At 37.2% G+C, this 12515-nt stretch overlaps 1 protein-coding gene across 3 annotated transcripts in view; it reads left to right on the top strand.

Moving 5' to 3' along the window:
* Positions 1–11252, top strand: part of LOC134212164 (sodium/potassium-transporting ATPase subunit beta-2-like) — a 116003-nt gene extending 104751 nt beyond the window's left edge. For all 3 annotated transcript variants that reach the window (XM_062689779.1, XM_062689780.1, XM_062689778.1), the window contains 3 exons: positions 160–452; positions 524–692; positions 9748–11252. In XM_062689779.1, the coding sequence (XP_062545763.1) occupies positions 160–452; positions 524–692; positions 9748–9851 (566 nt within the window). In that variant the 3' untranslated portion in view covers positions 9852–11252. The remainder of the gene's footprint in view (positions 1–159; positions 453–523; positions 693–9747) is intronic.
* The last annotated feature ends 1263 nt before the right edge of the window (positions 11253–12515 follow it).

Below are 12515 nucleotides of genomic sequence, written 5' to 3'. Positions count from 1 at the left end.
AAGGTTACCAAGGCCAACCTATGACGACGGCTGTTGCTTGGCTCGGCACGTCTGGCTAAAAATCATTTTTTGCTATTTTTAAAAAAAATGTTGAAACGCTGAAGAAGCATCACTACTCAGAATCCACGTGATGAAGACACTCAAATTTTTCTTCCACAGACTACAGAACACCCGGACAGATTTCCGGTCGAGGACAAAACATTTACAACTGTGATTACACTCAGCCCCCGCCGCCAAGGACCGTGTGCGATGTTGACATCAAGCAGTACGGCCCATGCACCCTGGAGAACCACTACAACTACCACAAGAGCGCTCCGTGCATATTCCTGAAGCTAAACAAGATCTACGGATGGATTCCGAGCTTCTTCAACGACTCCACTAACCTGCCAAACAATATGCCAAAGGATCTCCAGGAATATATCAAGCTTGTGGACGAAAAGGAAAAGCATACCGTAAGAATATTTAGAATTAATGCAGTCGGGTATAAGTTACGTTTCAAACTTTGTTTATTATTTGTTTGTAGATGAACACCGTTTGGGTATCGTGTGAAGGCGAGAACCCTGCCGACATTGAAAACGTAGGACCAATTAAGTATTACCCACGTCGTGGTTTCCCCGGCTATTACTATCCTTATGAAAACTCGGAAGGCTACCTGAGTCCGCTGGTTGCGGTTCATTTTGAGCGTCCAATTCGTAAGTATCAAACAGTTAACTTAGAGGTAATTAGTGAGATAAAAAAATTAGTAATAATAGAACAAAAAGTGGTAAAGCCGGGGCTTTCCCAACTTATTTGACGAGCTTAAACCTAATGACAATTTCACCAAATGTTCGCTTAAGAAATGTATTCCAACAAAGAAGAACTACTTTCAAACACCACACGATTATCTAGCTAAAAACGGAATAGTTACAATCGAATAATTGCTTATACTCTGGCAGCAAACACCAGTTGATATTGTTTCAGGTTTGTTTCTGAAACAATAAAATTCCTTGGCCAAAGTCACGGAGGTTACCGGAATTGAATTTCCCGGATCATACAGGAAATAATGTTCAGTTGAGTAAAATATCTTACTTTCATCATTTTGATACGCTTCCAATTGGGTATTCTTAACGTTCCTGGGATTTTTTTAATTTCAATTGCATTTTTTTCTGAACTTCACTGTTAAGAAATGCTGATTTTCTCCGGCATATTATTTTGATTTTTTTTCGCCTTGAGATTATTCTGAATTGTCCCAAGATGCTACTCGAATTTCCCAGGGAATTTGGCTAAATTTCCTGAATAAATTCGTCCGAACTTTCATGTCGTTTTTTTTTTCCTGAGCAATTATTATAAATTCACACAAAATTTCCTTCCGAGGCATTCTTTAAAATATAATCGGGTTTTTTGTTCTGTAAATTCTTCTGAATCAGTTCTCCTGCATTTTACCGTATTTTATTATTCCTATGGTTAAGTCTTTTGATTTTCCACTAAAAACAATCTTGAATTTGATTTACTTGGAAATCTTTCCACAGAAATTGATTCATTCTTGAACTGGAAAATTCTTCTAAATCTTCACATTAAATTCTCCTCGGGAAATACTTTTGAATATCCCCGGGAAGATTCCATTACAAACGCCCGAATGTCATAGGCCCGAATGACAAGCATCCGAATTCCATTCGCCCAAATAGACCAAACGCTCGAAAATACCATTTGCCCGAATGGATCATTGCACAGTGGCTAAAACCGTGTTTTAAGCGCGTTTAATTAATATCACCTTTATTATGCAAGTTAGCTTAATGGTTTCTTCGAGACATTTGATCAGTAAGTAAATGCGCTTCTTTGAAAGTATTTAGCTTACTGATCAATACCCCTAAAAGTGAGATAAAAATTTTGTTTTTTCTGCTTTACAATGGACAAGGTTAATGTCTTTACAAAAGTTGTAGTAAAAGTTCTCCTGAAAAACTTTGTCGAAGACACCGAGTTCGTGATTTCATTGCTTTTGAAGATTTGTTACGTTTTATTCCAAAAACCCCCTAAAAATGGTTTTTCCATCATAGCTTTTTTATTTTCAATTCTACATTTTTTGCATGTTCTAGAAAGTTATAGATAATAACAAAATACGTCATTTGGTGGTAATTGCACCTTAAAAACTTGGAAAATAAAAAAGTTATAACAGTTTTATTGGATTTTTTAGTCATATTTGATGTAGTTGTAACTGAGTATAGGGCAAATTGTGGCAAACAATCTCATACGCATATCAAAGTACAAGTAATGGACTTTAATTTAATACTTAAATTGTCGAGTTGTAAGCGAATGTAAGACATGTTTGAACAAATAACTTTTATTGCTATATTAGAAGTGTATTAATGAAAATGCATTCAAGAAGTTGGCAGTGGAAATAGCGACAGCGATTAGCGAATTGAATGCTTTAAAATGATTTTGTGCAGTATCTCAAATAAGCATAGCAACTCCTTCCGATTGATAATGATGTGAGGCTAACCACTACCTGAAAAAAGGCATTTAAAAACAAAACGCAGAGATCCGTCCAGGTCATGTCCTTGCGAACGCTGTGGAAAGGAAGGGATGGTTAGTTGGCCACATACTTAAAAAAGCGATCTCTCACAAGAGGTTTGGGGATTGTCAGTATGAAAGGTATAACATGAGGAAACGTTTGGTAGAACGAAGAAAGACTGTTAGAACAATATTTTTTATCATTCGTGGATAATGGTGATACTATAAAGGAGAAGTGAATAATTTGGTTCATCCATTTTGTCCGATTTTATATGCTTAATAGTCGAAAATCTGGTTGACAACATTTATAGCTTTAAAAATGCGTGTTATAATACATTTTTAAAACTATAAGCATTTTTAAAATAGCATTGACCATATTTTGCTAGAACAATATGTCAACTCTGAACATCCCTAGCGACTCCAAAGTGACCTCTTTATTGATGAAAGACGTTATGCACATTTCGGCTAATAAAACTTCAGAAACCAGACCAGCCAGATGAAAACACGTTATGCTTAAGACGTTTTGTTTGACCATAACTAAGTGAAAAGTCATAAGTGTCGGCTATATGGACTGGCATGGACCATATAGCCAACACTTTTCCACTCAGTTATGGTCAAACAAAACGTCTTAGGTTCTCCAAACTGTTCTGGAATTTGGATCAATTGTCTTACCAGGTCAATTACTCTTGATGCAGAACCACTGCACTGGAAAAGATCTTAATCATAATAAAATATTATGAGTTATTATGAGTTTTCATCGGTTTAAGATTTGTAACAAGCATAGTTGACCTGGTAGACCGAATGATCTGAACTGCGGAACAATTTGAAGAGCTTAGAACATCTGTTAGGATATTATTTGATTAGTGAACAATTCACAAGGGATTTACATAAACATGTTGGATCGCTTCATGTTAGATAAACAATCAAATATAAAATATATATGCAACCAAAGCCCACATAGTAATTGTGGACATGATTTCCAGGATGTTGATGATGGCCTTGAAAATTCAATATTAGCCTCATAAACTGTCCAAATGTTCTTTGGGGATCCCATGAAGTACTCTGGACCACTTCATGCACGTAAAACTTTCATGTATATAGAGCACAGCACAGTATTACAAATGTATTTCTTCGATTCCCAGAGTTTCTTCGAAAGGTCTGTTGGGGATCTGTTCACAAAAGGGACAATCCAAATTCGAATCGTTCGTTTATTATTCAGGGCCGGATTTGCAGAAATTACTCTCAACAGATTAAAAAAAACCTTCTTCGAATCATTATAAGCTATGAAAACTAGAGGTGTGCGCCACCGCGCCACGCCGCCGCCGACAGTTTTTCGCACGCCGCTGCCGCCAATATTTTTGCATCGGCGTGCCGCCGTTTAAAATCTGTCATGCCGCTTATTTTCCACGTCGATTTAAATTTGCAAAGCTCGTAAAATTTCCTGATGATGATTCCATACGACTTCCTATTAAAATTTAGAAAAACTATTCTCCGTAAAAACTAAGAAAAAACTCGTGTATTAATTACGAAGGATTTCCCGTTGAAATCCAAAGAATTTCTCGTTGCAATTGACTTTTTGAACGACAAAGCGTCGTTCGGCAGAAAACCATTTGGCCGAAGACCACAAGGCTGAGTTGATTCGCCGAATATATCGTTTGACCGAATAGACCAATGTCATTTGGCCGAACATTTCATTTGCCTGAAAATATCGGTTGGCCGACTAGCTCAAATGGCCGAATATGCCCTTTTGCCGAAATGGTCGTTTGACAGAAAGCACCATTTGGCCAAAATGGACGTTCAGCCGATAGTCTCGTTCGGCTGAATTGGTCATTTTGGATATTTTCAAGACATTAATGGAAGAATCTTTTGAGTTCCGCCGGAAAAATCTGATCAATTTCCCAAGAAAATACTTTAAATTTATCCAGAATATTCATTTGGAAATTATTATCAGATTTTCCACGATATCCGCGGAAACTTCCTATTGAGTTTCTGTTGAGTACTCTTCAAAATTTACACAGCAAATCCTTCATAATTGTAGGAGCTTGTGACCGGAAGAAAGGATGCTTCAACGTTGACTTTCTTAATCTAGATTTGATAAAGACGACTAGTTCGTCATAGCCAACATGATAAAAGATAATTTTTCGGAATATCTGCGGGAGATTCGCTGGAATTTTTACGAGAAATGTTCCGGAAATTCCGCGGAAAATTTTTGGTTTTCAACGGAAAACTGCTAGAGATTTTTAAAGATTTTCTTTAGATTTCTAAAGGAAATTCTATATAGATATTGTCTATAAGAAATTCTTGGGAAATTCGATTAGCCGAAGGCATCAGACGATCGAACTGGTAATTTGGCCGAGCCGAAAGGCACATTCGGCGGAACTGGTAATTTGACCGAAAAAGTTGTTTGCCCTAATAAGTCATTTGACTGAAAATGCAATTTGGTGAGAATGGTCGTTTGGCAGAAAGAGCCATTTGGCCCAAAAATGTCCTTTCTGCCATGTCGTGGCCGAGCGAATATCCTTAGGACATCCGTCGAATTATATCGAATTATATAAAAAGTATCGCCTCTTTCTTCGTTTCGTTCTGTCAATCGCGCTCATATTCGTGTGCTAATGGGCGCCTACTATTCGAACGCCGATTTCGTATCTTTGATTATTATTTTAACACAATCCGCTACTACTACATGCCAAACAATCATTTCGGCCAAAAGACATTTTCTGCGCAGTGTCGTTCGGCTGAATTGATCATTTCGCTAAAAAATCCTTTAGCCGAGTAGGTCATTTGCCAGAAAATGCCGTTTGGCCGAAAGGGTTGTTTTGCAGAAAGGGCATTTTCGGGCCAAATGATTATTTCTGCCAAATGACCACCTACCAAACGGCATTTTCGGTCAAATGAACTATTCGGTCTAACGATTTTGTCGGCCAAACTACATTTGCGGACAAACCATTTTCAAACCTGATAACAGTTTCGGATATTATTCAGCTTATTAAGATTTGGTTAGAAGGCTTTTGGCTTAAATCGACTTTCAAAGAAGAGAGGCTACGAAATTTCGTTCAATTGACAATAAGGCGATTACGCCATACAGGGTGTTCAATAAGTTCGGATACAAATGTTTGATCATTGTGTTTGTAAGCCCAATATACATATTCTGTATTAGTATTGGTGTCAGCGTTAGCGGTATATATACGTTATCGGATGTGTGTGGTGTTGACATTCTGTCACTTGTTGTTTGCTTATTACGCACGTTGAAAATGGATTGGGGCATCATAAATAGCCGTTTTTGAAGGTCAAAATAATTGCGGCGTACTATAACATTGAGATTTTGGTCACGATTGATGCCCCCAGTGACCCGGTGCTAAGACGGAATGTTCTAATAGGACGATAACCCTTTATACACGGAAATTGAGATTTTAGCCTAATATGGGGACAATTTCATCAACTTTTTGGACAAAACTTTGCGACCTCCCAGCTTCCCGGATTCGATCTCTCTTAACTTTTTTGTTTGGTCCTTTATTATGTTAAAGCTGTACGAATACACGGTAAGTAACTTGGACCAGTTCAAGGCGTTATTCTCAAAATCTGGAACTAAATGCCCATGCAGACGGTGCGTGCCGCTTACGATGGGTTTTAGAAACGTTTGAAGCTCGTGTACAAAATAGAGGTCATTCCAAAAGAAATGTTACAAACGTTCCTCATAAACAATACTTAAAATGAAATGCAACCGGGAAAAGAAATAATTTAATCTCAATTTTTAAACAGTTTTTGAAAGTGTATTCGAACTTATTGAACACCCTCTAAATGTAATTTGGCCAAACGAGTGGACATTTTCGACCAGACTATTCGTTCAGTTATTGACATTTGGCCGTTGGACCAAACAACATTTTCGGCTGAATGGCCCATTCTGTCAAACGGCCAATTCAGCGAAACACATTTCGGACTAATGACCTATTTGCCCAAATGACATGTTAGGCAAAAAGGACTTTTTCGGCCAAATTACCGGTTCGGCCGCATTTTGCCTTCAACGAATGGAATTTCCCAAGATTTTTTTTACGGGCAATACACTAGACGTTAAATAACTGCAACATGTTTACGTTTCAGTTAGCGAATGCCATTCGATAACTGCAACGCATTATAGGCGTCAAACGGTTGTCAGTCGACGTCAGATGCAGTAGAAGTACACCGGATTATGTAGCGCAATGCAGCTATCATCGACTTTGACATCGTTTTGAAGTTCAGCGGTCCGATAACTGCAGAATTGTTGCAACTATCGAGCTTTGCAGTGACATGCAGTTATCATAAAGCTTTGCAGTTAAATGACTTGCAGTTATCAAACGTCTACTGTTCAAAGAATTCCTTCTAGAAATTCAAAGAAATTATGAAGAAATTTCTGTGTAAATTTCGAAAAAGATCCAACAGTATCTCTTAACGAACTTTCCGTGGATATTCCCAACATTTTCCTCTAGAAATTTCGAACAATTTCTCATGTAAATTCCGAAGAATCTCCTGCTGAAATTCCAAACAATTTTCTTTGGGATTTCCAAAGAGCTTCTGTTGTTAATTTAAAAAAATCGAAACTTCAAAGTAGTTCCCGTGGAAAATCAGAAAATAATTTCCAAATGAATATTTTGGAAAAAAAAAACTCAAATAAATTTTTGGCGAAAATTTTTCAGGCGAAATTCGAAAGATTTTTCCGTCAAATTCTTGAAAATATCCCGGAAAAAAGGAATTTTTCTATACCTTTTGTCTGTACTCTGGGGTCAATATGACCCCAGGCTACTTTGAAAGGCTGCCATTTTTTTTATTTTTCAACCGATTTTCGTAATTTTTGGTAGTTTTGTAAAACTCGCCAAAATCTTTCCGCCAGGTGCAAATTCGCTAAAAAAAATCTTGAAAGTAAGCGCTACAGCTTAATTTTATCGAAAAACTTACGTTGTCCATTGACCCCAAATTGAAATTGTTATAACTTTTTGATTGTTTGATCAATTCTGGATTTTTTGGGCTGTTTCGAAAAATAATTCAATCATCTTTTAGAACGTTACCTAAGATTGACGGGCGGGTACCTCGCGGGGAGTAGTTTTCGTAAAAAAAGGGTGCGAAAACAGTGATTTTTTATGTTTATTTTGCTTATATCTGAAAATCCTACCCATTTTTAACTGCACCTTATCAAAAAGGTTATGCAGGAAGGAGTATGCTTTGATATAAGGCATTGATTAGTCTAGAATTTGACCGCTAAGTGGTGGTATGTATGAACCCTTTATTTTAAACTACTCAAGATACTCCGATGTATGGAATAATGTACATTGTAAATATTTTTATCGAACAAATTTTGAATTTGTAAAAATGATGCCTTTAGCAAAGATCGTCTAGTGGCAATTGACTGCCCTGTAATGGGAGAAATTTACAAATAGGTGGCGCTAGTGTCAATCTTAGGTAATGTTCTAAAAGATGATAAATTATCTTTCGAAACAGCCCAAAAAATCCATAATTCACCAAACAACCAAAAAGTTATAACAACTTCAATTTGGGGCCAATATGACCCCAGAGCACAGACAACGTAAGTTTTTGTGAGCACAGCCAGAAGGTTAAGAAACATTATAAAAAAATGCCACGCTGATTAACGCCGCCAGCTAAAATGGCTTTCGGCGTGATGCCGAAAACGCCGCCGCCGCCAACCAACATTCTGACCAACGCAATTAAGAGGTTTCTCTCTTACGATACGATCCACTTTGAAAAAAATCATCCAAGCACTTTATCGCACTTGTAAGTTCGTGTTTTTGTTCGCATAGCTGTGTAAAAAATAAAGTTGGAAAGCATCATCAGCACTGGTACACAATTGAAGCTTTTCAAAAAAAAAAAAATATCATGGAATACTTGCCCCGAATCAGATCTTTATCGTATTTCACTGTATGCTATCATATCGTGAGTGTACACAGAAATGATAAATGCGAGATTTTCTACATTTGCCTTTGCACGCTTAAAATCAATAACACAGAGATATGTTTGCTTCACACAAAACGGACCTAATGCAGAACATTCCCTAGATGAGCGACAGTTACACAGCCACAAAGAAATAGCTCGTGTAATTTTATTGAAGCTTGGATTTCAATATTTTCAACAGTGTTTGGTTCCTCACGAAACGAGGAATCTCCACAAACGTTTACATGTTGAAAAAGGACGCTACGAGACATTTTTGTGCCTGTGTAACTAGCATCGCTCATCTAGGGGATGTTCTGCATTAGGTCCGAATGTATGAAGCAAACACATCTCTGTGTTATTGATTTTAAGCGTGTGGATTCAATCCCTGGTTCAGCGGCTATTGGCAGATCTGAGGCTCTTGAGAGAACCAACGCCAACGGGGTCAATGTCAATCGAACATTTGAAAAAAATCATCCCGCTTGGCAGGATGGGCAACAAACTTCAACGTTTAGCAAGACACATATTTGAAAGTAACGGTACACTTTTTCTTAGCAAATGCTGGGATTTGTTACCGATTGCTGATATAGAGCCTTTGCCGAATTAACCCTTTGAGCACCCCAGAAAAGTCAATTCTAAAATAAACTGCTTTTGGCCATGCCTGTAACAGACTCCACAAACAATTTTGGATTTAAAATAATCCAAATATACGAATCTACCAAATGGAAATGGACAAAAGGTCGAAATGGACGAAAGGTCGAAATGGACAAAAGGTCTATCAAGAAATAGGTAATAACAAGTTGGGTGTATTCCAAAGGAATTTGTGAAATGCATTTAACTTCAAGCAGAAGTAATACGGAGTTATTACTATGAAACAATATTATGAATATCTATATAGTTCTGTTAGAGATAAAAAGATTGCTGATTTAAGAAAGGAGCCTTCCTTAGCCGTGCGGTGGAACAAACCCCCGGAGCATTGATTTCCTGAAGGATCAGAGCTTAGCTTTGTTAGATATCGGTGATCGTATAATTTGAAATATAAGTGTCTTTTACTAAAGAATAATTGAATGTGGTGCCTTAGAAAATGCGAGGTGCGGCAGAAATGGACCATATTTGAATTTCAAAAGATTGTAACATTTATTAAAACCTAAATAAAAACTAGTGAGCCCTTGTCTATTGAAGGACTATTTAAATGATCACAAATACAAATATCTAATGCTACATAAAAATTTATAATAATTGGAAAATAGTTCATGAACATATGAACATTCGCATTAATAAATAAGGAAAACAGTATCAAGTATTTGAAAACTAATATTTATATTCCCATATTTTTTTCGTTCACAGGCGGAATTATCATTAACGTCGAGTGCAAGGCCTGGGCTCGTAACATCAAACACGACCGACATGAACGATTGGGATCGGTACATTTCGAGCTGCTGATCGACTAAACCTGGAGCAAGTCAGCCAGCATAGAAGCTAGGGGTACCGTCTCAGGATGCATCCATCTGATATGGTGCTAGCCATGTGTCTAGCGCGCAGCTCATCTGCCTCCACCAGTTCTTATCGAACCGCTAGGTAGCTCGTAATTGATTTTTCTAAACAAAAACTAATAGTTAGTCAAAAGTTAGCTATTCATCCACCGCTTTTTACCAGGGTGATTCAAAACAGCCACCGCCTTTTTATCGCTTTTCACAAAATTTTACAACCTCTCAATGTTTCTAAAGTTATTGATTGAAGAAAAAATGCTACCTTTACTATATTCTTGTTTATTTGAAATCCATGAGCGTAAATTAAGATTAGGTGATCTCTTTAGATCTTCTTAGAGGACGAAGAAAAAAAATCTAAAACTAACATAAAAAGACGTTAAGAAGAATCTGTCTATTAAGATGTATGATGTTGTGCTTTCAATTTTTATGATTGTAAATAATAAATGACAGTTCAAATCGTTAATGAGACATCATTTCAATTGCCGAACAAAAAGTTGAAGATTCCAACCGAATTACTCAACAAAATACCGGTCCATCGCAAAATAGAAAAGATTTATTTATTATTTTTCCGCATCTTTGTACTACTGCCAAATCGATAGGTTTGTTCTATAAATATTTGACAGACATTAATTGTATCCAGACGCCATCACTTGCAAGTGGCAGTTATTGGAAACATACTGAATATGTTCTCCAATATTAATACTACTTATCGTTGCTTAGCACAATTGTTAATGCGGACCATTTCCTCAGTACTACTCAAATTGAAATAAACAGTCTACGTTCATACAATTTGATCCAAGACAGAACCAAGACATACAAACATTGAACTAAATCTGTAACTACGATAGAAATAAATTTAAATTAATGATGGAATAAGATAAAAAAAAGTATTATTTAATGTGGCAATATAGCAATGAGTGACCAGTGTTCATGAATAAACTAAAGTGTCAATACATGCTTATGAAAGAGAATTCAACGTACAGCCGGAAGTAAAATTCCCACCTTGTAGACATATTCCACATCCTTTCGAATATTTACCAATTCACATCTTTAAAAAAAAATCTCGGTATTGTAAGTGTTTTTCCAATCTTCTGTCCAAATATTTGTTTCATTGTTTCAAACAAGATAATTGCGTCCTCGGAATCAAAATTCCACGTTCTATGTAATTCGTTTGTTAATACGTAAGCTTTCAATCAGGTATCAATTAGGTCAACTGATTATTGGTGTACTTCGAGATGATATTGCACCAAATTTGAGAACAAATTGTTTCTACTTTTGCATTCGAATGATGAAATTCCACCACCTGGATAACACTGTTACTAGAGGGAGGGAGAAAATAAAAGAATACAAAAACAGAAAGAATCTATTGTTTTATTATTAGAATTTTACCTATAATTATGAAGATCCTAAGAAACATTTTTCGATGACATATTCGTTCCCTGGTCTTTCTTCTTCAATGACTCTACTCTACATCCCAACTGGAGCTTGGCTTGGTTTTCAACTAAGTATTCTATTAGTTACCAGTTAGTTATTATTTGAAAGCCTTTCTATAATCACCAAATACAGGAATATGTATCATGTGCGGAAAGCACAATGGATACACTATGCCCAGAGATTCGAGAATATTTCCCACCCGGAAATATCCTAGACCGAATGGATACGAATAATGTAACCTTAACGACTTATACGGCTAGTAAATTTCTCTGATGTATGAGTGCAATCAACTTTAGCGTCTACATCAACGGGAGTCGATTCATGGAGCGGTAAACAAAACTGCACGATAAGTTATAGACATTGCACAGAGGCGGCCCAGGATGGGTTGGTTCGATACTGGAGCATAAAGATCTTGCAATGAACGAAGAACGTTGTCAGAAGCCGGATATTGGTGTCGAATTGCCGGTTGAATAATAGAATCGGTGCAAGGCTTAAAGAACAATGAAAAACGAGCCCCACGGGAAGAAAAAGAGTACGAAGAACAAAGTTATTAGTGAGGCGTAGGAAAAGAATGAAACCGGGAGAATGATATTAAGGGTTTTTATAAGACTGACAATGGTGTGCGGAGCAAGACAGCGCTATCACCCGTGACGTGCAACGGCCAATAAGGGAATTTGGTGACAAATAAAACTGAAGTGGCTGCCATGTGGAACGACATTTCGAGACTTTGCTGAACGGTGTATCGGTGAACAAAACAAACCTAAGCGACGATGGACAAGCTGTTTAACCGCCTACATTAGATGAGGTTAGAAAGCCGTAAAAGAGCTGCAAAACAATAAGGCTACGGTGACGGACCAGCTGCCGGCTGAACTTCTAATACATGGCAATGCGTAGCTTTATGAAGTTCTGCACCATATTGTGTCGAAAATATGGACGAGGAATTGCCTGCTAGCTAGTTGAACGGCCTCATTTGTCCGCTTTTTAAGAAACGGCACAGACTACAGTGCGCTAATTACCAAAGAATAAGATTGAGATCGCTTGAAGAGTTCTTCGCTTGGCTAAACCAGGCAGGTTTTCGTGAGGGCCGATCAACGACGGATCAAATGTTTATCCTGGGACAAATCGGAGTCGCATGAATCTCGAGTTATACCAAGTGTATAAAGGGCTGGATATTATTAAGCTTACACAACA

The sequence above is a fragment of the Armigeres subalbatus genome, chromosome 2, assembly GCF_024139115.2.
Source record: "Armigeres subalbatus isolate Guangzhou_Male chromosome 2, GZ_Asu_2, whole genome shotgun sequence".
NCBI lineage: Eukaryota > Metazoa > Arthropoda > Insecta > Diptera > Culicidae > Armigeres > Armigeres subalbatus.
The sequence above is the reverse complement of the archived record's forward strand: the minus strand, read 5'-3'. Positions and strand labels throughout refer to the sequence as shown.